The sequence below is a fragment of the Centroberyx gerrardi genome, chromosome 20 (genome assembly GCF_048128805.1).
Source record: "Centroberyx gerrardi isolate f3 chromosome 20, fCenGer3.hap1.cur.20231027, whole genome shotgun sequence".
NCBI classification, from domain to species: domain Eukaryota; kingdom Metazoa; phylum Chordata; class Actinopteri; order Beryciformes; family Berycidae; genus Centroberyx; species Centroberyx gerrardi.
The window spans coordinates 17,768,367-17,793,218 of NC_136016.1; the positions used below are offsets into that span (position 1 = coordinate 17,768,367).

General features: G+C 43.1%; 3 protein-coding genes across 5 annotated transcripts in view; all 3 read right to left on the reverse strand.

The window, feature by feature from the left end:
- The window catches only part of ift140 (intraflagellar transport 140 homolog (Chlamydomonas)), a 28,462-nt gene extending 25,781 nt beyond the window's left edge, over positions 1–2,681 (reverse strand). The window contains exons 1-6 of the mRNA XM_078290936.1: positions 2,592–2,681; positions 1,771–1,934; positions 1,279–1,500; positions 821–942; positions 456–586; positions 50–225 (exon numbers count right to left, since the gene is read on the reverse strand). Of these exons, the coding sequence (XP_078147062.1) occupies positions 50–225; positions 456–586; positions 821–942; positions 1,279–1,500; positions 1,771–1,917 (798 nt within the window). The 5' untranslated portion in view covers positions 1,918–1,934; positions 2,592–2,681. The remainder of the gene's footprint in view (positions 1–49; positions 226–455; positions 587–820; positions 943–1,278; positions 1,501–1,770; positions 1,935–2,591) is intronic.
- Positions 2,682–3,440: 759 nt separating this feature from the next.
- Positions 3,441–11,371, reverse strand: telo2 (TEL2, telomere maintenance 2, homolog (S. cerevisiae)). 3 transcript variants are annotated; one of them, XM_071926753.2, is made up of 20 exons: positions 10,907–11,371; positions 10,531–10,808; positions 10,345–10,413; positions 9,955–10,102; positions 9,704–9,806; positions 9,551–9,619; positions 9,315–9,456; positions 8,708–8,844; positions 8,431–8,516; positions 7,757–7,852; positions 7,539–7,627; positions 7,333–7,424; positions 6,716–6,832; positions 6,511–6,582; positions 6,221–6,391; positions 6,039–6,130; positions 5,787–5,890; positions 5,553–5,613; positions 5,089–5,204; positions 3,441–4,181 (listed from the first exon to the last, which is right to left on the reverse strand). In XM_071926753.2, the coding sequence occupies exons 1-20, from the start codon at positions 11,254–11,256 to the stop codon at positions 4,063–4,065; spliced, it is 2,511 nt and encodes an 836-aa protein (XP_071782854.2). In that variant the 5' UTR covers positions 11,257–11,371; the 3' UTR covers positions 3,441–4,062. The 3 variants fall into 3 exon arrangements, 1 of the variants encoding a protein (XP_071782854.2); XR_011785571.2 differs by having other exon boundaries at positions 4,160–4,181; positions 5,791–5,890; XR_011785572.2 differs by lacking the exons at positions 3,441–4,181; positions 5,089–5,204 and having other exon boundaries at positions 5,595–5,613; positions 6,226–6,391.
- Positions 11,372–14,170: 2,799 nt separating this feature from the next.
- rab11fip3 (RAB11 family interacting protein 3 (class II)) overlaps positions 14,171–24,852 on the reverse strand; it is a 30,482-nt gene continuing 19,800 nt past the window's right edge. Inside the window, exons 5-14 of the mRNA XM_071926730.2 lie at positions 24,183–24,386; positions 21,702–21,839; positions 20,561–20,596; positions 20,282–20,375; positions 19,699–19,943; positions 19,185–19,266; positions 18,846–18,983; positions 18,491–18,646; positions 18,235–18,375; positions 14,171–18,122 (exon numbers count right to left, since the gene is read on the reverse strand). Coding sequence (XP_071782831.1) covers positions 18,009–18,122; positions 18,235–18,375; positions 18,491–18,646; positions 18,846–18,983; positions 19,185–19,266; positions 19,699–19,943; positions 20,282–20,375; positions 20,561–20,596; positions 21,702–21,839; positions 24,183–24,386 — 1,348 coding nt within the window. The 3' untranslated portion in view covers positions 14,171–18,008. The remainder of the gene's footprint in view (positions 18,123–18,234; positions 18,376–18,490; positions 18,647–18,845; positions 18,984–19,184; positions 19,267–19,698; positions 19,944–20,281; positions 20,376–20,560; positions 20,597–21,701; positions 21,840–24,182; positions 24,387–24,852) is intronic.

Here is a 24,852-nt window from a genome sequence, read left to right on the forward strand (position 1 = left end):
GTATACAACAGACTACAAAAGAATTGTATCTTTGAGGGTTTTAGTATACCTTCATGAGCTCCTGGGCTCCTCCCTCAGGTCCCAGAGTGTACTGCGACAGCATCAGGGTCTCAGTGACCACAGCCAGCGCCTCCCTCTTCTCCAGGTAGAAGAGTTTCTGGATGGGGCCCTCCACGCTGAGAAGTGCACTCGTCTTACCACGCTCATCTACATGGTAGACCTTACCTATACAGAAGGGACAAAGGGTTAAAGATGTAATAACTAAGATTTGTACTGCGCCATAGTACAAAATGACCATATCTGTGGGGGTTTGATAGGGTTGTTGATCAGTACCGATGGCTATGATTACTTCAACAGTTGCTGAAATTTCTGGCTTTCAAAACTCACTTTTTGGCCCATACTCTATTTTGGAAACACCTTTTGGAAGACACACACCCACACCCACAACCTCTTACCATCTGCGGTGCTGACGTAGAACATCAGTCCCTCCTGCGGGCCCATCTTGAGAGGTGCTCCCTTCCAGCTGAACATGTCCAGAGCATTCTCATCTCCACTCACCGAGGCTCGGGCCAGCATCGCCACATCTCTGGAACAACAGTTAGGATACACAGTCAGCAACACAGTAGACTGGCATTTAAACAAAGACGGCATATGTGTTTGAAAAATATAACATAAGTTGTACTTTGTATAAAAAATACAAAAACTCAAAAAATGCTAAAGAAGTTGTAAAAGTGATAAGTTAATGTATGTATACTGTGAAATGAACACATTATCTAATTGTCAAGGGTTTACACAGAAGAATAGCATCCTGGTTACTTACTCGCCAGGTGGGGCGGGTCTGAAGATGCAGCAAGTTAAGGGTTTGTTGTATTCATGCTTCACTAGATGATTTCCTTGGAGTCTCCCTCTGGCATCTAGCTTCCATACTGCTAGCACTCCCATCTGTGTCATTAAAAAAAATCACACTTTATTCATACTAATGACAAGCAGGTAAAGCCAATGGGAAGGTTGTATGTGCAGCGATTTCCAGATTGCATGCCTGTGTTCAGTGCCTGGATTACCCTGCTAGGAGCCCCAGGCCATGTGCCGCACATGACCTGTCTGTAATACAGGCATGGTCCGGGTATTCCCAGACCATGTGAACATGTTTATCATGCATGCTAATCAGGCCCACCAACATATCAATAGGTTATGAATGTCTCTTAGTATTTGTATGCACGTTTAACATGTGCACCTACGCCAGAGTGTCTATGCATACAGTTACTGCAACTCACTGACCTGATCCCCAGTGACCAAGCGGCTGCCAGAGCTGCTCCACTCCAGCAGTGTGATGCAGGCTGTATGTGTGTTGGGCAGGACTGTTTGATCTCCAGAGGGGTGTGTCAGCAGCAGCACCTCTCCAGTCTCCCAGCCCAGTGCTAGCAGTGGCTTGATGGGGTGCCAGCGCAGCACTGTGGGCTGGTAAGGACGGTCCACATGGCAGCTCTCCACAAACTCCCCCTGCAAGATGACAGGGAGAATTTTAGTGAAGCAAGATCTGTTAGATATACTATGGTTGATAATATTCACACACATTGTTCCAGGTCACACATTGATTCTGACAACAAAAAGGCAAGGTTACACATGCACATGTGCATTGGAACCAACTCTTTGATCACATATCATCAACAGGCCAAGTTTACATGGGATCATCGCCAAGCCAGTATGCTTTCTTACTGTTATCAGTATGAATTTGCAAAGTTGGAGCAGTTGGTTGTTGGACGGGTTTACCTGCTGAAGGTAGAGGTCTACGTTGCCTCCAGTGGAGGGGCTGCTGGAGGCCACAGCCAGGAGAGGCAGAGTAGAGTGCCATGCCACCTGAGAGGGCACGCTACTGCTGTCAGGGGCCTCAATGCGGTGGTCAAAGTACACCGCCATGTCCCCAATGCTCTGTTCTAGATGAGTGAGAAGAAGGAACATGAGGAATAGGAGCTAGATGGAACCTCCTATATTATAATTAGTACATTTACCAACACCTACCTACTCACATGTATGAATTGTATATATGCACAGTGCCTAAAACCCTACAGTCTCTGTAAAACACGACTTCAAATGACTTCCTGCTTTTATAGAAGGGCACTAACACACTTTGTATTTGTTGTGCAGGTTGATGTCTCTGCCTATCCAGCTATTTATGGCAGCTAATTAGCTATCTGGCTAATTCATGTTTTGCAAGTTAGCTAACAAATTCACTAACTCTAGCTCGCTATCTGGCAGGCTAGACAGCATCCAACGTTTGAAAATTCATAATTAAACTTAATATGTAACTTAGTTCATTAGTGGATACTGTCGAACGGCGTTAGCTATAACTTAGCTAACGCTCATCATGATGGTTAGCAGTAGTAGCTAACATTGACGTTAGGTAACTTTAAGCAGCTAGCTAACTAGCTCAGGCTCTATAATCCATTGATGTTATGGAGGGCATTTTCCAAATGGCTAGCGAGCTAAGCTAGCTGAAGTTAGCATCCATTGCTAGCCTGCACTGCCATGGAACAGAGACGAACCGTTCTGTACATTGAATGCAATGTCCGTTCAATCATCTGAAGACCTACCTCACTGTCGCCGTCTTATAGTTGCTAAAACTTAAAACAGAGTAAAATATTGACCGCCAAATCCAATGTTGTGTTATGTCTAGCCACCCTCGAGAGCGAAAAGCGTCTCTTCCAGTTGCCCCTGACAACAACCTCGAAGGCTGGCCGGGAGGAGGAGTTACGGAAAACACCGAATGTAACCCGAATATGTCCAGCAGTTGGCAATAGCAAAGGTGCTGTAAAGGTCTAAATCAACCACATGACGATGATTATATAAACACAGTGCACAGTTTCATTTACAAATTTGACCCACTATCTACTTTTATTTCAGTCTTGGCAAGTTTTCAATCAGTGCACACACCATTATAGTATCATTATGATGCTGCATTCATTTCTGACCAATATGATACTTTTCCAAGAATGAAGATCATTGACTATTATATTGTTGTCATTTGACTACAATCTCCTACTTTACTGGAGAAAAACTGTTTACTTATGCTGTGGTGGTTGGGACCTCTGTAGCTGTCCTATAGGACAGATTACCAACACAATCTCCTCTCCTCTGTACTATTTATTTACCTACTCTCAGCCTTGCTACTGTTTCAATAAAAAAAATATATATACTTGGGGGAGAGAAGAGTCCAAAAAAATCCTTTAAAAGTAAAACAAAAACAAGAAGCAGTACTGAGGCTCTTCCTACATGAGTGGAAAAAATAGTAATTCTAAAATGTTCATTAGCCACAAATCAGTAATCAGAGCAGATATTAGTACTTTTTTTTTATTATTACCAAAGTAATAAAATGTATAACATCACTGTGTGGCCTAACAAAAAATATAAACAGCCATTTATCTTCCAAATATTTTATTGTTTGGGAACAGACATAAGAGAACACACCTATGTTCCATTTATATCATGTGGGGAAGGATGACTAGTATTTTTATTGTGTGTGTGTGTGTGTATGCATGTGAATATTCACAGGATGTCCTTTGTAAACAAACGTCCACAGTACAGAGAGATGTTCCTGTACAGGAAAGAGGTTGAAAAGGACATCCTCATAACATACATTTTATTTTTGGACAATAATGGCATCCTCTTCTCCTGTCTTTAAATATTTCATCTGGTAGACAAGTTACATCAAGATACGGGCATCTACACATATATTTAAATGTGTGTGTGTGTGTGCGCACAGACACAGAAACACATGCACAGACAAACTTGTGCACTCCTTTCCTCTGGTTGGGTGTGTGTTCCAGGATATGTAATAAGCTGGGCAGCACCTGCAGCAGGCGGTTCTTAAGCTGAAAGGACGTCCTTCAGTGTCCAGGATCGTCCACATCCGCCAGCCCCTCTGCCAGCCAACATCCGGTGGGCTGGCACACATCATTTCCTCCCCCTCAGTCCCCAGGCTCTGTGAGGACCGGTGCACAGCCTTATGTACATTCAAGTCCAGTCGACTGAATCTCTTTTCATATGCGATTACCGATGCTGTGGTCAGGACTGCAGGTCCAGAGCTTGTGGATCTAGCTGTTTCTTTAAGTTCTTATCCAGCAGCACCAGACTCTGGACAGCCAGATTCCTGCAATCTGCATCTGGGTCCCCTTCAGCCACATCTGCAAATAATACAACAAAAAAATTATTAGTAGCGTTCTGTAGTGGTAACAGTAGACTGCAAAGTTTTTTTTAAACCAAGCTTTCAGTCAAGTAGACCTTCTTCAGGGCCAGAAGGTCTACTTGACCTTAACTCGCACCTAAGTGTGCACAAGTTTTGCTCTTCCACTTTGATGTTTTTTGGCCTCTAGCACCTTAGCAAAAGATAGTAGTCGAGTGTGCAGTCATCTTCCAACAGTAGAGAAAGTGCAAGAAAGTATACAACTGTCAAGTAAGCCATGATTAAAAAGTGAAAACAAATTTCAAATTCTGAGCTGACTCATACTCCGGGCATTTTCTTTGCACGTTTTACAATCCCAGCTGGAAAGCAACACAAACGTGTCCAAGGCCGGTCGATGTCATTCAGCTCCATGCTACTGCAATGTGAAACTATGTGATTTCTATCCTTGGAGGGTTAAAAAAAATCCAACTGATGATGAGCCAATCACGTCATGGACAGTCTGCAGTACAGGACATCCTGGATCCTCATCTACTTCCCAGAAATGTTCAGTCCAGCTGTGCATATGTGCGCCTCTATGAGTGTGTGTGCGTGTTTGCGTGTGCATGTGTTTCATTGAAGGGACATCCCCGACGGACGCATATTATGCAGGTGCAACCTCAGGCCTAAGCACACTTACAAGACACATATCATTTTCGATTGATCTTTTATTAGTAATATAAACTATAGTTATCACCCTACACTCGTTAATGTATGAAATTGGCCCAGTAATAACAGAACTGAAACATACTGCTTGATTTTCAGCTCATAAAGAGAAACTATCGAGGTTTTTCAACAACCCTTAAAATGAAAAAGAAGTTGCACACAGACTTCAGAGAATTCATCTTTTTTCACCACCAATGTTTTATTACCTGCCAGCCAAGTTCTGGTCTCAAACAGCTGATCACTGAGGTCCACCAGCAGGCTGTGACTGGGCATGCTCAGAAACACAGAGCAGACGGCGAAAAGGACACCTCGTCTCACCATCCTTTGACAGACAGATTTCAGGTTACAGTTTAGACTGAGCTGAGATGGTAAAACATCCTGTAATGACCCTATAGTCTATTTAGGCCTACTGTTATTTGTTCATATTGGCTTTGTGCCTTTATGAGATCTTCCTCCTATAGTATGAGCATGGGATGTATGCTGGTTCTGAGTTAGCTAAGAGAAGAACATGTTGCCGATACAAAGCTTTTACAAGCACTTGACACAACCTGTGGCTATTTCTGACATTCTACTAGCAAGAACCTACAGTATCCCTGAAGACAGCAAAATGGTCCTTAGCCTCTCCTCTCACATTTTTGCTGCATCAAGCATAGATATGAACTGTACTTACTGGTCAACATGGTAGCGTACCACCCACACAAAGTCCAGCAGAGCGCAACCCATTTGACTGGCTACCTGCAAGAATAGAGATCAGGAAATAGCACTCACAACTCAAACAAGTTAAAATGTCAAAGAATATAGCTTAGAAAGGGTGCAAGGTCCAACGGATACTGAATTTAGAAAACAAGACATAGAGGTGGCTTTATGAGGCTACACTAGCATGGACGAGTGGAGGGAACTTGACCTACTGGTGCGTTGACAGCCAGATGCATGAGGAGGCCCAAGGTGTGGATCAGCCTGCCCAGTACCAGGTGGTCGCTGCCCAACAGGTCAAAGGTCACCTGAGGCCTAGCAGACAAGTACTGCATTTCAGTGATGGAAGAATCATGGTATTGTAAACTGGAACATGAAAACTATGCTGCAAAAGTGTTAAGTCTATATAAAACTATGCTGCAAATGTGTTAAGTCTATATGTCTGCATAAAGAACACACTAACCTGTCATAGCTCCTGAGCAGAGGAAAGAAGAAGTGGCCAGCAACAGGGGCGTAACGGTTTGGGGTGACTTTGGCTGGAGGTTGTGTGGCACCCTATAGCAACAAGAGAAACGACTGAGATGAAAATGACTAACTATTAGACAAAATCTCATTTTTTGTGTAGCCACAGTCTACTTAAAGTACCTTACTGAGGCGCTTGGTCTTGCTCTGAATCCGCCTCTCTACTACTTGTCGCCAGTGAACAGGATTGTCACCAGGGTATGGAGTCAATTCAGCAATGGGAGTGATGCCCTTTGATGGATTTCCCTTGTCAGTGATTGGTTGAGAGAGCTCCTGGGCTGACATAGCAAGGACCTGATATGCCAAAACAGTTTAATAGTTACACTGCCTGTAGCAATTCATAAATCAATCAACAAAAATAGCTGTAGGAGGCACACAGCCACTATAACAAGTGGAGAAGCTGTTGTTTTCACCTCCAAGATATCCAGCCGCTGACGAAGACTGTAGTTCAAGGAGTAAAACTCTGTGGTCAAATACTGTGTCACCTGTCGGAGAAAGCAAAGAGAAATATTTTGATTGTAAAAATACAGGTAATGGACTTCTCAGGATGTTAAATAGTACGATAAAGCTATCTGGTAATGAATCCAACAGTGTTAAGACCGAGGTGGAAGATCTTACAGGGATGCAGTCAGTGACGGTGAGAGCCACCATAGTAGCCTGTCTGAGAATCAGGAAGCCAACTATGTTGTATTTATCTTCCATGTGAAGAAGCACTTTGGTCAGTTGGACACTGATCTGAAAATTGTAAACATAACAGATGCATTGTCAGTGTGTGTGTGTATTGTCAGTAATAAAAGTCATAGCAAATGTACAAATTGCTGTCCTAGTGTTAGGTATCTAGGAACAGAATCTATTGACCCTGTATTGATTTAATATTGATTTTAAGGAATCTAAAAAGTATCAAAAGGCATCAACATACTTTAAAATGTTTGAGTCTTTCAATGAGATATCACTAGATTTCTTCTTACTTATAGGCTGTATTTATTGGGGAAACCAAATCAGTATGGCCTGACTGTATTTAAAAAAACAAATGATAAGAGCTAATGTTACAGATAAAGCAACTTACTATAGTGCCTTATGAAATGTAGTTTCATTAAAGGAAGTATAATTTTAGAATTGGTATAAATTTGAAGTAGTAAATTTGAAAAATAACATGCCAGGCTCAAGACTGCCCATAGGTCCACTTTCTGGACATCAAATGGTTCTGGAAGACTGCTGTGTTATTGCTGTCATACCTCTCTGGCTGTGAAGACGTTCTTCCTCACCAAACCCTCAGCAGCTCTCAGACTGAGCTCCACACGCACCGGGTCCTCAGAGGAAATAAAGGCTGGATGGGTTGACAGATAAGATAACAGTGGGTTTCATCAAAGGACTGAGTGTATAAATAGGACTGCATCAAATGATCAATGAAGTCAATGAAGTCAGCTCTGTACAGCCATACCTTCCAGACAGTCTCGGAGGTAGCGAGGTGGGGATGCTTGACTCATCTCCTGATCGCCAGACATGTCGTACGGGGTGAGCTCATCATCGCTGGACCGGGAAAAAAATTGGAGTTAAAGCTACACCTCCATTTAATTTGTGTAAAAATGCTAAATCCCTCAACACAATACATTTAAAGGGTATTAGTGTTGCTGACTGCGTGACAGAGCTCATTCTTACCTATCCAGGTCAGAGTCTGGGGCAGTTTTTGGTGGCTGGTGTACTGAGTTATTTTGGGATGATTTATCCTGAGTGGCTTCCTGAGGGGAATGAACTCTGCAGATGAGAAACAGAGACACCATTAAACATAATCAGTGCATCAATTAAATTAATATACTATACCAAGTTTTTGTGGAGATTGGCCTGTTGGTCAACTTACCCATTAAGTGATGAGAACATAAGACGCCAAAATCATTCATGTGACCCCAATAGATAATTTTCTGTGGTGCTCTATGCCAACACTTTAGCATACACTACGTTGAATGATAGCAGGCACTAGCTTTTTCCAGAGTAGGAAGACTGACCTTAAAGTAATAACAAATTTTAAGTGGTTCTTCTTGTACTTCTTCTTCTTGTAGGTTCTTAAATTTTAAAGATGAAATATCTTTAACGCAATATAGCTGATGTAGCCAGATTTATTTTTTGAACTGTTTCAGGTGAGAAACCATGTATTCATCGGCTGTGTTAGCACGGAGCACTGGAGCAAATGATCTACTGGGACACATGGATGATTTTGGTGTCTATGTCCTCAAAACGATGTATTCCTTAAAGTTGGGGCAGAAACTAACACAGTAACTAAGGAACAAGGTACCATATACTGTAAGTGTATAGATATATAGATGCTCAGTACTGACCCATTTACAGACTCAGGCTCTGGCTCATCGTCAGTAAGGGGAGTCATCAGAGAGAGCAGCTCCTGAGTTTCCTCATCCTGCTCATACTATAAGAAAACACACCATAATACTCAGATGCAAGACTCATAACCTGGCATATACTGTACATATGCCACACATATAAAATACCAATGCAGGCATAGTACTTTTACATTTTCTTTGGGAAGGTTTTGGCATTTCCAGTGATAAATGGTTCATTTGACAGCACTGTATACTCTAAATTCCACATTAACTGTACCTCAAATTTTAGTTTGGTCCCATTGATGTCCATGCGGGAGCTCAGGCACTCTCCCACCACCATGCCCATACGCCTGACACGCACCACACTGCTGTCCAGGTGGCTCTGCATGCCCCCCAACATGCACTGCAGCAGCTCTGAGAGAGGAGAAGCACAACGGTGGATGGACTGACCAGAGACAGGAGAGCTGAAAGCATCAATCTATACGATCCATCAATTTATATGATCACCATGTTGCTGCTGCTGAGTGACAACCTGTTAACTACAGTTTGGGTATTAATTGTTTTTGCTGTGAAAATATGTTTTCACTTAAATTGAAAGTTCCCATGTTTATTGTGTGCTGGGTAATTTCCATGACCGTAAGGGCCTTATAATCCATTGAGACATTTTGAAAAAAAGGTTGTCAGCCTGAAACAGACTTTGACTTGTTGGAGATACAAAGTTTTCAATAGCAATTATATGCTACAAAAGGATTGCAGATCTATAAGTGAATACCATCATAGACTAGAGTGTGTTATATCATGGTTGTGGAGTCTTGATCACTTATATTGTGACTGTTTATATTGATTTTTTGAGTGAGTTGAGGCAGACGTGTTGAGCATTGTACCTGAACGCAGCTCCTGCAGTTCAGAGTCATTCAGCAGTCCCACACACAGCAGCAAGGCCTTGCTGACATACAGCTGCTGCTCTAGTGGTGTGTGTCTCACTGCGCTGGGGTTGGCCCAAGCCTGGCACAGTGACCGCAAGACCTGACAACACACACACAAACACACAAATGCATGTCAAAACCATTCATGTGTATAATAGTATATATCATTAGACTGCTAAACCCTGAGTGCCCACCTGGATGACCAGCAGCCTTCGCTCCCTGTCTGCTGCAAGGTAACCCAAGAGAATTCTCAAAACTCGAGTCTGGGGGAAAAAAAATGTAACACAAAGTAAAACAAATGCTTCACCACATAGGATATACTGACAGGCTGGGATTCACCTTCTCACCTCATACTTGTATTGGAGCAATAGCAGTTTATGAGTGATGACAAACTGGGCCTTTTTATTCTTCAGCACTAGATTCCCTATGATCCTGCCCAGGGCATCTGGCCTGAAAAAAGAGAGGAGAGAGACTGGTATCTATATAGGCAGAAACAGACAAATTGACAGCTGTGTAAGTGCACACAACTGTCCATAGAGCCTAATTGAAGATGGTATACATTCTTAGAGAGCCTCAGCCTAAGATGTTAACACCTTACCCACTGACAGCCTGCACCAGCCCAGTGAGCACGCTCTCCAGCCATCGCTCCGGAACGTTCTGGAGCAACTTCCAGCAAACCCTCTGCCACACCATGTCTGAGCGTGTGCAGACGGAGAGCCGAGGAGCCATCACTGCCAGCACCGACCCTGTGAAAACAGATGCAGGAGGATATAAGGAGTTTTGTGTAAACACTGACCCACATTCACACTAAGAGCAACAAGTAACCGGAAGTCCATTATCTTCCTACAGAGGTGAGCGACCAGGAAAACTCAATCAATGTGTGGACAGTCAACAAGCTTGTCGCCACAGCTGAACTTTTCAGTCAACAGCCAATTAGAATGAAGGAGGATGGACTGGATACAGCTGCTCCAAATGTAATTCAACTCACCACTATGCCCCTGAATACACACTTTCCCAAGTGTCTGAGCCACAAAGGTCAAGGAACAGTCTTTCCCATCTGTTAAAAAATACAAGAGACACAAATACACAGGATCAGAAACGGCAATTTTGATAGCACAACAATACATCTTGATCTGTCTCATTATTGCAAGGAGTTTAACAGATGCTCCCTCACCTCTGAGTGCTTGGCAGGTCCTCTCCAGGGCGGTGAGCATCTCTGCAGCCAGTAGCGGGTAGTACTGCTGAGGAAGAAAGAGGGGCTTGTTGTTGGGATGCAGCCTGTTGGCGGTGAGGTCCGGCAGGGCTGCCAAACGCCCCAGCAGGGTCTCTCGGAGCTGGGGGGAGTCAGAGGGACCTGCCTCCAGACAGTGGTTCCATAGGAGGTCAGCAAGACGACCGCTCCGAAGGAAGGTCTCAGTGAGGCTGACCAAGTGGTCCAGACTTGTGCTAGGTCTGCAGTGGAGAGATAATGACAGAGCAAGGAGTCAAACAGAGAGAATCAGGGTTTTCACAGCATCATGCATCCTTTCCCCTCTTCCTGCAGCACCCACCTCAGTGTTCCTATCCCCTCCATCAGCACCAGCAGGGCCTGCTCTGGAGGACCTCGGAGGAACAGGCCATCCCATAACTCCACGCGCTGCGCCGCTGTGAGGAGGCGCAGCCAATCAGCATTGATGCTGCTGATGAGAAACTGAAGGGTGCGGGTGTAGTGGGCTTTCCTGAACTCCGCCCGCTGAACCGGCGAGGTTGAACTGCCTGGTCCTTCGTCCAGGTAAGAGTGGAGAGTTTGAAAAGCGGTGATAATTTCTTTGTTGTCCGTGGAAGTAGTGAGGGTCCGGACACATCGGCCCACCGCTACACGAACCTCGGTATGTGGGGTGAGGGACTCCATCGTTGACATGGCAACCAACAGTTAACTTCAAGAACATCAATCCTGTAACGTTAGCTGGCAGCCGTGGAGCGAAGTAACGGTTAATTTGTCATACCTTAACCAGTAAGGCTTCAAAAACACCTTATTAAAAAATAATTCTGACACTGGAAATAACGAGTAACGTTACACAGCTCTGTTGTAGTGCTATGGCAATTACTTTAACTTAGCTTTAAGGCTGTCAAACTACACACGCCTCTCGTGCAAGTAATAAACTCCGCATTTGAATACAGCAAGCGAACAGAAAACTTACTTTGCTACTACAGACATACGTTACGGTCACTATAACTATAAAAACATGTATTTTTCTGGTGAAATGTACGATTCTCTGTCCGCAAAGGATATTATCCCGCCTCGGCTTGCATGTTTCTTCATGTGTTCCATCAAAATATGTCCGTACAAAGCTAGGAAACACAAGAAGCGTTCCGGGGAAAGTCTGTAAGGTGTGACATTCAAGAAGCCAACGTTTCTTCTTAACACTTCCCGGAATATGTTTGTTTCAACAGTACTGTTCAATTACTCTTGATCTGTTTAATGAGTTAGATTCATCGCACGATTTGCCATTTGAAAAAAAAAAAAAATTATTATTGTTGCACACGCATGGATTTGTGCCTTTATAAACACTTTAATGGTGCATGTTTTACATCAGAAATTCTCTGCGTTCCTTGCTTTTCAGTTTCTTGAAGTGAGTCAAAAATCTTTTACACGTAACCACTGCCTGTACCGCCGAGCGATTGCCAGCACTCTGTTCATGTCCACTCCTGGCACAGGGACCACTGGTAGATCAGCCGCCACCATGGCTACCATCAAACGACAAATGGGCCCCCTCTCTGCTAAGACAGGCGCATGTGTGGAGGGAAGCTGAGGTGAAGCTTGCGCCAGGTTAAAAAGCGCCCACTGATTTGTGTTGACATACTGTTGGTTTATACAGGTGTTGAAGTAATAGATAGGATCATAACTCCCACAGGGTAACAGGCTTTGCAGCGGGTTCATGCAGTGCATGTCCCCAACCGGCAGGGGGAGCTGGTTGGTCGGACACTGAGGGAGCCCGTGTCCAGGTATGGGCTGGGTGCTGTGGGGGTGAACAGGGTGTCTGCCTCTGTCCAGAGGATCAACCACAGGCCCTGCACATGGTGGACAACAAATAAACATGACACTTTGTAGCTAAAGCATAGATCAACTGAATGGCAGAGGTGGAAAGAGTACTAGAATGTCCTGCTCAAGTAAAAGTAGGCTACTGTTACTTTCATGATATTTTACTCAAGTAAAAGTAAAAGTTCTGGTGTAAAACTCTACATCAGTAAAAGTAAACAGTAGCTCATTTAAAATGTACTCGAGTAAAAGTTACTGAGTTACTTTTTAGAAAAGAGACCATTTTAGATTTTTTATTTTAGATGTGATCTTTTCCATGCAATTCAGACAGACAGAGTTCAAACTAGATTCTTTTAATTGGAAAAATTAGAAATGACAAAATAGAGTGCGCAAAGTAAAGACAGATTACTCTTCTCTTCTTTGCTGGCTGACACTGCAAATGGATTCAGAATTGTCCCATTTACGATGGCCCAGTTTTTGATGTTTATGGAGAGTCACAAAATTTGGATGTGATTTAAAATGTAGTGAACTACAATACTTCACAAAAACGTACTTAAGTAAAAGTAAAATTACTGACTTTAAAAAATACCCAAGAAAGTACAAGTACACAAAAAAGCTACTCAGTTACAGTATCTTAAGTAAATGTAATTAATTACTTCCACCCTTGCTGAATGGTAATATGCATGGTTCAATTTATTATGAGCAACAATGGTCTAGTAAATAATCCAGTCCAGGTTAAATGAGACATATTTTAAACTTTTAACTTTAAATATTTCCAAATGTTGTTTCTTCATAATATTTTTCAAAAACATGTATTTTAGTAAACATAGCTTTTGGTTGAATTTGAATATAATCTCACACTCCTCCATACATGAGTTTGCCTGCTCAGTAGAAGCATTAACTATGCAAGTTGTGGCAAATCAGATGCTGCAAACCTCAGTGACTGGAAGACTTTGAGCTTCAGAGCTTATCTGAAACAGTTTGTAAAATTGAATTTTGGAAATACAACTGTAAATCAAGCTCAATTTAAATTTTTCACTGTGGCTTGATCAAATACACAACTATATCAAAACAGGGAAAATATAACTTTACCCCTTTGGAGCATCACTTTTAATTTGTAGTGACTTACCATCTGGGCTCTGACTTTTCACATAGGACATGTGTTGACACCTGGGGGTTGCTCTAGTCAAATCAAAGAGATAAAACAGTACTATGGCAAAAGTGCAAGGCTGAAAAAACTCGTTCTGTTGACTTTAGTGCTGAAGAAGCCGATTCAAAGGATACTGCATTGTTTTTCCCATGACAACCAAATATTCCTGTCCAGTTCCAAGATCTGTAAATGTATATTCACACATGCAGTGTAATGGAAAATATGCAAAATAACGAGGCAACCAAACATAGGGTTATTTTATTCAGTTTATTTCCCTAATCTTACTTTCACTGTGTTCCTTTAAATTTTGTTTTTTCTTTTTACAATGACTTGAAATTATAGCTCCCCAGTAACAATTAGGATTACATCTTTTGGGGATCTTCAAAAATAATATACAGCTGTAACCAATACTGTTATAATTTATACATTTATCTCTGAAAATAAGAATAAACTTAAGTTTTACAATTTCTGTTTTCTACAATATTCTCTTTTTATCTTCCCATGTCACATAATGGCAAGCCATGCACTACTCCAGTAGTGATGTTTGTGCCTTGAGCAGACTTTCTTTGGACACTGGAAGTGAGTGTGAGAGAGAGAGAGAAAAGAAAAAAAAAATCACAAAAATGACAATTCATATTTACACAATTTAGGTTTCATAATTATAATTTAACAAACTGACAGTCACATGGTCAGTGCTTTTCCCAGGGCTCATCAGGTTAGTTTAGAGGCAAAGTTTGAGACACGGAGGCACAGTGTTCAGACTAGCAGGCCAGTTTTTCAGGGCAAACTCTGGAAGTCGAGAGTGCGTCGCTTTCTATTTTATTAAGTGAGGAAAGCTTTTGGGATACCATGATCGATAGATAGATAGATTGGTCAGTTAAAGGTCAAACATCCGTCTTTGGTTACTTTGAAAGCAGGGATTAAAATGAAGAAATTGGAACTGTTAAAGTGCATTTAGAAGAATTCCACTGAATCAAGTTTAGCCCTGCTGAAAAGGGAATGTTTTGACAGGTCTGTGGTCTGAGTCGCTGTCTAGTCATTCAGGTAGCGGTCATCTTAAGTTCTCAAACTATCCGTCAGAGTCAGACAAACTGAAACATGAGGAGATCTGTAGAAGCCTATAGTCTGCTGCGGCCAGGTTTAAAAGGTGATGTGTCACACCGTTTCCTCTTTGTAATACATAACTGGTCACTGGGCTGTACTGTAAATAATTCACCGATATGCATTAGGTCTGCTGGGGGAAAACCTCCAATCACACTAAAAGGCAGAAAGTTGTACTCAGCACGCCTGAATATGAGGCTTTAGTCATTTTGATGGCATTATGTAACAGGTACAACTCCACTGATGGATATAGTGTGTGGATTTGTCAGTCAAACGATTTGTCAAACTACTGAATCAGTGATGTACAATAAAAATGAGTGGTTCCATGCAGTACCTGGTTCCAGCTGGGAAGACAACAGTGGAAATTGCAGACTCTGCCATATGTAACATCACAATGCCCTTAAAGAGGTCACGGCAACATCAGCATTATGGAAGAGGGCAGCGACCTCGCCGAACAATCGGCCGTTTCGCGCGGGCCTGACTCAAGCTTTTGTTCCACGATGGTAACCCGACCAGAGACGATATAACTCTGCTATAAACATTTCTCTTAATTCAATAAATTCTCCATTTCCACAGAATCAATCGCTGTGAATTACAATCTCCCCTTGTGAGTAAAAAAAAAAATAAAAATACCAAAAAAAAACAAAAAAAAAAACAATGTACAAACTTATTTTCAGCAGAAGTGAAATAGAACCATTACTCAAAATGTGTGTTGTCATTGTTTGTGTCCAATGATGAATAAATATCTGCATGTGATTTAAACAAGGGAAACCAACAGATACTGTACACGCTACATGCTAGAGAAGAATACAGGCAATTGTTTCTCAGCATAAGACAAGAAAAAGAACACTTTCCTTTTTTTTTTCAGGACTATAAAAATACCTAGAATCTAGAAGGAGGGTAGAAAAAACTTTACATGTACAAGTCATTTACATCCAAGGCCATTTTCCATGGAGTGGCAGGTGAAGAAGAGCAGTGAGATAGACTTGGAGGTGAACAGGGTGGAAAAATACCGTTATTTTTCGTAGCATACTGTTGCTGTATTGGTGCAGAACGCCATGCTGTCCGGTCCTCTTCTGAAGAGGGCCGGACATGAATGTCCAGTTTCTAAGTGAGACAGAAATGTCCAAAATGTCCCCAAAAGTGGCTGGGCAGCACCGATGCGTACAGGATCAGTCTACCGTCAGTCCTTGTGTCCTTTTGCCGTAATCCAGAAATACAGCGAAAAAGTCAATGTTGCTTCAGCAGGGGGGGGGAATAAAGATCAGGTTTATCTGCCCTCCATAAATGTCCACTGTCCTTCCTAAACGTTATTGCTACCTAACTCTACAGCGTCTCCTCAATATTGTATCTTTCTTCACATCAGGTCTAGAGTAAAAAAAGATGAAACTGGCCGACTGAAACTCTCCCTTAAGCCAGCAAAAGAGCTCAGCTGAACTCCTGATGGTGGCTGAGAAAAAAAAAAAAGTGGTGAAAATATATATTTATGTGAAAATTCAATAAAATACTCTGACACATGGCTGCAGCTTATGAGCATGTTCCTGTACTGTTGTGGAGTATTTCCAATGCTATATGGCATTCTGATTAGTGTGATGCTTTTTCCTTCTTCTCATGTTTAAATGTGAGTGGGATTTCTGCAGCTAGAGCTCACACCAGCTCCGCCTTTTGTAGCAACAAGTCCCATACTCAATCATTTTCATATGCATCTTCATAGGGGCTTCAAAGTATCTCCAATTAAGGATTTCAACCCTTCACAATAAACCGTTTTCTTTTCTATTGACAAAAACATCTTTGAAATCAAAACAAAACTTAGTGCAAAGTACAACCGTTGGTTACTTCATATACAACATGTCAAATATCAGCATTTTTCAGTCTCGATAACATTTTCACTGACAGTAATTCACTTGTCCAGCAAAAACGGTCGGTAACCTGGATCAGCTTGCTCCCTTATCACTTTCACTCAGCAAGAGAACATTGGGATCAGGTGGGCTGTACTTAAATTAAAAAAAACAACAACAAAAAACAAAAACACTACATTTCCCAGAACACTCATCAGGTTTTAAGGCTAAGGCTAAGTCAAATGTTTGTAGTGTGTACAAAGTGTAATTGTCAGTATAAACATTTTTTGTCAGTTCCAGTTTCAAGTCTATATTTCCTAGGACAAGTTTGAGTTACATTTTATCACATTAGTGCCGGAAGTGTTACTACTACCGATACTACTAATCCCCAGCGGGAGCGATGGGAAATGAAGTGCTTTTCCACTGGGGGTTTCCAGCCCACCTGAGCTCTGGGACCCTGTTTCATTGTAAAAATAAATGGAAATGCAGCAAATTATAAACCACCCAGTTCCTTCTCTCTGGACACCGAGAGCGTTCAAGAATTAATGAGTCATTCTTGTTACTCCTCCTTGAGTCACCAAGCTTTTTTCTCAAAACCTTTAAGCAACACAGAGAGCACAAAGGGAATGTAAAACAGCTCACACGTTTGCACGCACACACACACACACGCAAACACGAACCCTCCGGGCATTTCTCATCCTCGACCCCTAGAAATGTCCCTCACCTGGGTTTCTGGGTTAACTGGAAAAGATAGTCCAATTAGGTTTAAGGACAGGACACACTGTAAATGTGACTGGTAGGCAGCACAGCAAGCTTTAAACATACAGACAAATTCACCAGAGCAGCGGCTGCACCAGAGCTTCATACGGCTTAAACACTTTCCGTGGTTAAAACACGATTCAGCCTGATTCAGGAGAACGCAGCCTACATGCCACGAAGGAAATTCCTCCCAGTAACATTGCACTGACTGGAACTGAGGCGTAGTTGATATGTATAAATCAATGAATACTCAGATCACCTTTGCTTTAAGGCTTTTAGGTATCATTGTCTGAAAATTTCACATCTCAACCGAACATTGACACTTTTGTTTTTGGACAGGGGCAGGGAGATTTCTACTCCTCGTGATATTGACCTCGTGTACACATTTACACATTCACACGCGCAACAGGGGGAAACTCAGGTCCCTCTAGCCAAATACATGGACGTCACCAGAACCCAAGCGTATTCAGGAGGGCACACACAAACACACACACACACACATACATACATACACGCACAGATAAGCTCAGATTCAAGGGACATCTAACTAAAAATAGCTTATTCTTCATTGACAGCCATGGACTTCTTATTAATCTGCAATTCTTCTTTCAGGGGAGTTGGATGAGTCGAGTTCCTTCTTTTTTTTCCCACCAAAATGTTGCCAAAATAAGTTTATATCCTGTCTTAGTAGTTTATGTTTTTGTTTTAGCCAAGTCTCCGATATGTTTTAACAGCCCACTGAGTCATTCTGAGCCTCCCTCTGGCTGCCTCGGTCAAGATGGTGTCTACTTGACCTCTAGGATGGAGGGGTTGGACTCCATGATGGCCACGATGATTTTGTCAATGTAGTCCTGGAGTCTGTAGTTGATCTCCTCCTGTTTGTGGATAGCCTCCATCAACTAGAAACAGACAAACAGGCGTCAGTCGAGATAACAGAGTCACAGAACAACACTCACTGAACTTTAATGTTGAACTACTAATGGACATGTTTGCCTTCCTCTGTAAACTGACCTCTCCACGAGACACAGAGTTGATCTCAGCTGCCAGCGAGTCAGAGAAGGAGGCAGACATCAGGTTCTTGGCTCCCTGGATGCTCAGGTTGATGATCTGGCCGTTCAGCTCGTCATTCTGCTCCTTCAGGCTGCGGTTGTCCTAGGCGGCAAAATCAAGCAACATGGTTTGAGTGATGGGTTAAGAAAACACGACAAATAAAATGAGTGCAGTGAAGGGCCGGAGAAGTGCAGAAAACTCAGAATGTGTGTGCTACCTGTTTGAGCCGTTTGATCTCTTGCTCCAGCTCAGCTTCTCGGGTGCGGGTCTGGTACTCCTGCAGCCCTGCGCTGGGAGAGCGCCCCCTCTTGGCCTCGGCCTCCAACTTGTACAGCTGTAGGTGCTCAAGCTGCTTGCGTAGGTCTTCGATAAGCTGTGGCACAAACAGATCAAGGAGCATCGGTTGGTAAAGTCATAAACCAGACAGTATATTCTAAGTAAAAACACTTGATTCTTCAGATTAACAACACTCAATTTGGACATCAATATTTGACTAACGGCAGTGAACTTGTACAACACTGCACTGCATTGTAATATTTTGTACACACAGTACATGGAGAAACCAGTCCCACCTCCTGAGTGCACTCCTTCTCTTTCTGGTTCTGGTGGCGTTCGTGGCTCAGCTTGTCAGCCATCTTCCTGCGGGACTCCAGCTCCTCGTTCAGTCTGTCGGTCATGTCCTCCGTCTCATCCTGCAGCTTTCTCTTCTCCTGGTAGATAAAAACCAAAGGAGGCGAGGATGATGAGGGGCGTCAGACAGTCGAGAGACAGAATTGAGGAGAAAGGAGCGAGAGAAAAAACAATAACAGGTGAGATACAGGGATAGTGATAAGAGCGTGGCAGGAGGTGTGATGGAGGAGGGGAGAGGCACAGAAGGAAGAACCAAAGCGATGAGACAGCATTGCTCTCACCTCTTCCAATCTCTCGATGTTCGCTCGTAGACAGGGAACACAGGAACGCAGTTCACTGTTCTCCTCATCAAGCTGCTGCAGTCTGAGAAACAGAAGATACAAATTCTTCAAACACATAAAACACCAAACACAACCACATGGTAACACAACTGACACGTTTGCATTCTGTTCATTGATGGTCAACTATGCTGTTCTACAGAAAAACACCTTATAGTTAGTGGCAGCTCAGTACCAGAGGGTGGCAGTATAGAGCCACAATGCCTCTGACAAACAGCATGTCAACAACAGGCTGCACAATTACTAACCTAACCCATCTTTCCCTCTGTGCATATAATCATGATTTAGATGATGGTTAATCCTTCTAGGCTGACCCTCACCTAAACCTACACACACACACAGAAACAAATAAACAAAAATACAACCATACACCTACACCCCAAACTAGGATGGGAGTATCAAATATCTATTTCCAAAGATAGCCAGTCCTTCCCCATCTAGACACTCATGTCCTGACCTGGCCTGCAGGTTCTCCAGCTCCAGCCCCCTCTCCCTCTCCAGCTTGTTGAGGGCGTCCTTGTGGCGGCGGGTCTCCTGCTGTAGATGCTCGTCGGCGTGGAGCTCCTGCTCCTTCAGCTGCTCCTCCAGGGCGTTGGCCCGGTGCACCAGGTGCAGGTTCTCCTGCCGCAACCGTGCATGCTGCTCCCCCGACGCCTCCGACTCCTTCTCCAGCTCCGCTACTCGACGCTCAAGGAGGAGCACCTGCAACAGGGAAAGTGTTAAGGTTGTTTACGTTGTTAAGGTCTACTCTGTTATACAGAAACAGTACTGTTCATAATATATCACTGTGTCATGCAACAAGTATGAGTTGTGATCCAACAACTACTGTTGAGGTGCCCTTGAGCAGGGCACTTAAACCCTAACTCCTACAATGGAACTGCTCACTGGCCAACAGTGGGAAACTATAGCAGCAACATGCAGTTGTGAATGTGTGTATCTGGGGAAATGTGCTGGAAAAAAATATGTGTGCTCAGTCAACTTTCCCTGGATAAAGGTAAAAAAAACTTGTATGGCACGGGTGACTGATTGTGAGCTCTCACCTTGTCGGTGATGTCGTTGTCAGCGAGCTCCAGAATGTCCCGGGTCAAGTCGCTCATGGTGTCCAGAGTCATCGAGCTGTTCTGGAGGAGATGTCTACAGCAGAGGAAGAGAGGGAAAACTTATTCAACAGCCCCTAGAAGAGCTCCCTCATGTTTGGTAAACTGCTATTCCCTTCAAAATTTACCCATTGCTTATATGCCAAATATTGAGTATCTATGAACATCATACAAAAAATATGAACTATTACCTACTGAAATGAGAGAAACTTGTTAGCTTACCTCGCTACTTTCTTGCTGGACAGCCTCTTGCCTGCGCTGGATGGGGGGACAGAACAACAGGAAAGTGGTCAGGAAGAGAGAAGGGATAGAGGAAAGAGACACTATCTCCTGGTATTCCTCCTAACCACCCCCTCATCCCTCTCTCTACTAGGAGTGAATCCACATCGAGGAAAATAGAGAGGGGCATGGTGAGGTGGTCCTAAACTAATTAAATCAGCAGGTGTGTCCATACTATAGCTACAACATATTCACACATCACAGCAATCTAACACAAAACACAGCAGCCCATATTTATCAAGTGTCTAAGCAGTGCTGATCTAGGATCAGTTTTGCTTTTCAGATTATACTCCATGATTTGGTCAAAGCGACCTGGCCAGCAATCCTAGATCAGCATGTCTGTTCCGACAATTTTGATAAATGCAGGCTCATCTAAAAAGCTTTGCTTTGCTACCGGCAGTCATTCTCCAACAACTGAAATGAAATATGAATGCAATGACATGACCAATAAAGCACTAAAATAAACACCACTCACCTGTGACAATAACGGGCAATTTTGTCAATTATGTCAAAAAAACACTGTTTTATGTTCCTTTATGTTTTTTTTTAAAGTGGACTCAATAGGTATAATCAGTCTTTAAGATCATTCTCAGAACTGCATGAAAGAAAAATGTATATCGTGTATGGATGACAAATCATAATTTGTGCAGATATGACCCATGGGAACTCTGAACAAAAATTCTGTTAGTAAACGGCCACCAACAGCTCCAGAAAGGCTCACTGAAATCACTTCAGTGAAGACCTTTATCACTTTGTGATGATACGCACACTTAAGCCAGGATGAGTTAGAGTTTTCCCACGGCAAGCCAAATACGAACACACTGCAACTCACACACAAACGTGCAGAGGAGTGGAGATGAAGAGTGATTGGGATGAGTGTGAGACAAGATGGGTGTGAAACACCCACACATCCACCATAATACGTGTGTGTGTACAATCCATTACATATAACACACACACCATGTTGTTACTAATCCAACACAGCATGCACACATTATGGGAATGTGTGTGATATCTAATCGACACAGCAGTGCATACACATTCACACGGATTAGAATCGGAGGGGTGGGGGATGATGTGTTACCTAGTCATCTCTAGGAAATTGAGGCGAGTGGAGAGGTCCTCAAGACGACTTATTTGTTTGTGACACTGGCTACAGAAAAAGTCCAGTGCCTCCTCCCTGAGGAAGCTCTGAAAGCAGTCAGGGAGAGGAGCAGGTGCACTGGAGAGAGGAGAGGAGACGGGGAGGAGGAGGAAGAGAAGGAGTGGTGAGTGACGGACAAGGTGGGGCAGGACACCTCCGGGGGTGCAGGGATATCAGTGAAATGCACAGCAGAGTTTGAAAGAGGAAAGTGTGAGGGCTATTATTGAGAGGGAGAAGTGAGACAGATTACGCAGTGCGGTTGTGATTTGTTTTCAGGATAGCTTTCACGGAAAACTGTCAACAAAACATTCTGAGAGCTACAAGTGTGCAGTGAGCCATTTCTCCCTGCTGCCAAACATTCCTGCCTATTCAAGCCTAGCATCTTTGCAGCAAGCTCAGAGGACCTGCAGAGTGGTTAATACCAAGTTGACGATATCAAAACAACTTAAGCTCTCAAGCCAGGAAACAAAGAACGTGGTGATTTATTTCAGTGTGGGAGTCTGCAGCAGCAGCCTCTGCCCTCTCCTCACATCACCTCTTTACCGGCCGATTGTTCATTCAGGGAGCAAGTCGGGTCGGCATTATGCAAGGAACTGGCACAGGTTCCTGTTTATGTAGGCAGAACGGCCGTGTTGCATGGCAGAGTTTGACTGAGTGTCACTCGATGGTCAACTGCACTTGAGAATCGCTGCTGCATGAAGCCAGTGTGAAGGATGACATTGTTAAATAACACCCGCAGTGATGCGTGTGTGTGTGTGTGTGTGTGTGTGTGTGTGTGTGTGTGTGTGTGTGTGTAATAGATGCAACGCAAAACTGTGTATATCTGTGTAGTGGAAGTGCTGTACTGCAAAGATTTATATGTGGGTGTGTGTAGGTGGCAGTGATACATGCTCCAATAGCGAGCATGATTGGCTCAAAACAGTGACGTGTTCAAACTGAGTGGGTGATGTTTGTGGGATGCAGCATTTTTTTTTTTTTTGTATATGGATTTTTCATAACCAAGTACATACCCTGTACATATGCTGTAATATTTCACAGTCTTTTCGCATACAGGTTTCTTTTCTCATTTGTTGCACATTTTCATTTATAGTTTTTTGACTTAATATGTCCATGTGTTGGAATTGTCAGTTGAGTAGAGTATGTTTATATAACCCCTGTTTGTTATATTCGTATGTATATTCTATTCTTCTTTGATGTATCCTATTACTACTTGCTACTGCAACGGGCCAATTTTCCCACAGGGATCATTAAAGTTTCATCTAATCCATGCACAAATCATACTTCAACTGAGTAGCTTCATCTACCTCAGCTTTATTCTTACTGCAAAGATGATTCTTACAACTAACAGTAAGGTTGAATTACAATGAAAAAAAATGTCTTTAGTAGTGGTAACTATAAAAGTGCTATTAGTGCCAATCCAGTTAGAGCAGCTTATTTCCATATTGTGACTGGGCTACAAAAGCTAGGCAGTTAGCCGTTAAGAGCTTCCTGGCAAGGCAGATCAGGGAAATATCACCCAAGCGGGAATTATGCATTATCCGGCTTAGAGTCTCTGATGAAAACAGAGCGGAGAAGGAGGGAGGAAAAAATGAGTAGAAAAACAGAGTACGGTAGGGGCTTTAACATAAATGAATGGCGCCAGAGGAGAGAAGGGGGAGTGTGTGTGTCTGTGTTTGGGTGTATTTTGGTGTTTGACAGGCACCTCACACTGCCACAGTCAACCTGTATCTGTACTAAGGCAGCCCAGTGGTAAAGCTTGTTAGACACCCCTCATGATGGCTGAACTCCACGCCAGAAACCACCTTCTGTCTGTCCCAGAGGAGTTGGCGAGAGAATCCACAAGGACTTAAACGGCGTGATAAGTGAGTGTGAACCAGTTGCTCCAGAGCGCTCAGGATGAGCCAACAAGGACGCAGGAAAGGGAGCACAGTTTTGGAACATTAATTTAGCCCCGATATCCTCATTTTTTAATAACTTTGCAACAGTGAGAGTACGACTTCTGGAATTAACTTTGCATTCGCTCAGTTTATCTTGCCCTTCAGGAGAAAAGGAGGCAGTAGCGGGTGGGAAGGACGTCTCCAGATACCACTTATCAACGTTTGACCTCCATGTCTTTCTTAACAAACAGCTAAGGAAAACAAACAGAGGCATTTAAGCCAAGAGACTGCAGCTGGGAATGTAACTGACAGTGCGGCACTATTATCAGGAAGGGGCAGATAAGAAAAAAGTTGTTATTTGACAGCCAGGGTCAAATTATATTAATATTTACGGCGCTTAAATAACCTTGGGGCTGTCTACATTTTAAAATTACTCATCATTTGTTTTCATATCTGATTTGGTTTTAAGACTCATCTTTGTCAGAATCAGTTAAAACTTCACTTGGGACAGACTGGCTTTAGTTGCGTTGGGAAGAGCTTGTACCTGGGAGACAGGAGTAGTGAGGAGCCGTTGACCTGTTCAGGCGGCTGTAAGAGAGAGGAGTCCCCCTCCCCCGCCGTCCCCTCCACACTGCTCTCCAGCAGCAGCTCTGACGTGTTGCTCTCCCCGAAGTCCTCAAACTGCTCCTCCTCTCCACCGATGACCGTCACCAGGGAGTGATTATGGAGCTCAGAGTTCAGGGAGAACCTGAATGAGACAGGGAGAAAAGGGATGACCGTGTACCTGTGTTTGTTCATTTGCCTACACAACAACAGCGCACTCAACTTTAGGTTCAAGCTAAAGATAGAGGAAAATGTGTTAAGTTTAGATACGATAAATACGGACGTCCGTTTATCACAGTGTGGATAAAAACAGCTACAGAACCATCCATTTAAGAAACCGCAGGCGCAGCCATACCTAACAAGGCCCATTTATTCTGACTACTTCATTCAGCGAAAATAGAAGTGCTGCAGTATTTGAGTCCGTGTGTCTGTGTGACAAGCTCTAAAAAGGTTGATGTGTTGGACCCAGAAGCCTGGAAATACAATTAAATACAATTAATCTTCCCCTCGGAAGAGCGGCAATCTGGACAAGTTCTACAATCACTTGTCTTCAAAGGTAATCTGTTAATTCACATTAATCCCAAAGTCTGCCTTGGCCGAAACAAAATGTC

Coding starts and splice junctions, on each gene's coding strand:
- telo2 (XM_071926753.2), bottom strand. CDS start 11,256: ATGTCAACGATGGAGTCCCTCACCCCACATACCGAGGTTCGTGTAGCG. Junction 10,809..10,906: donor GAGGGGATAGGAACACTGAG/GTGGGTGCTGCA, acceptor TCTCCACTGCAG/ACCTAGCACAAGTCTGGACC. Junction 4,182..5,088: donor GACCAGAACTTGGCTGGCAG/GTAATAAAACAT, acceptor TATTATTTGCAG/ATGTGGCTGAAGGGGACCCA.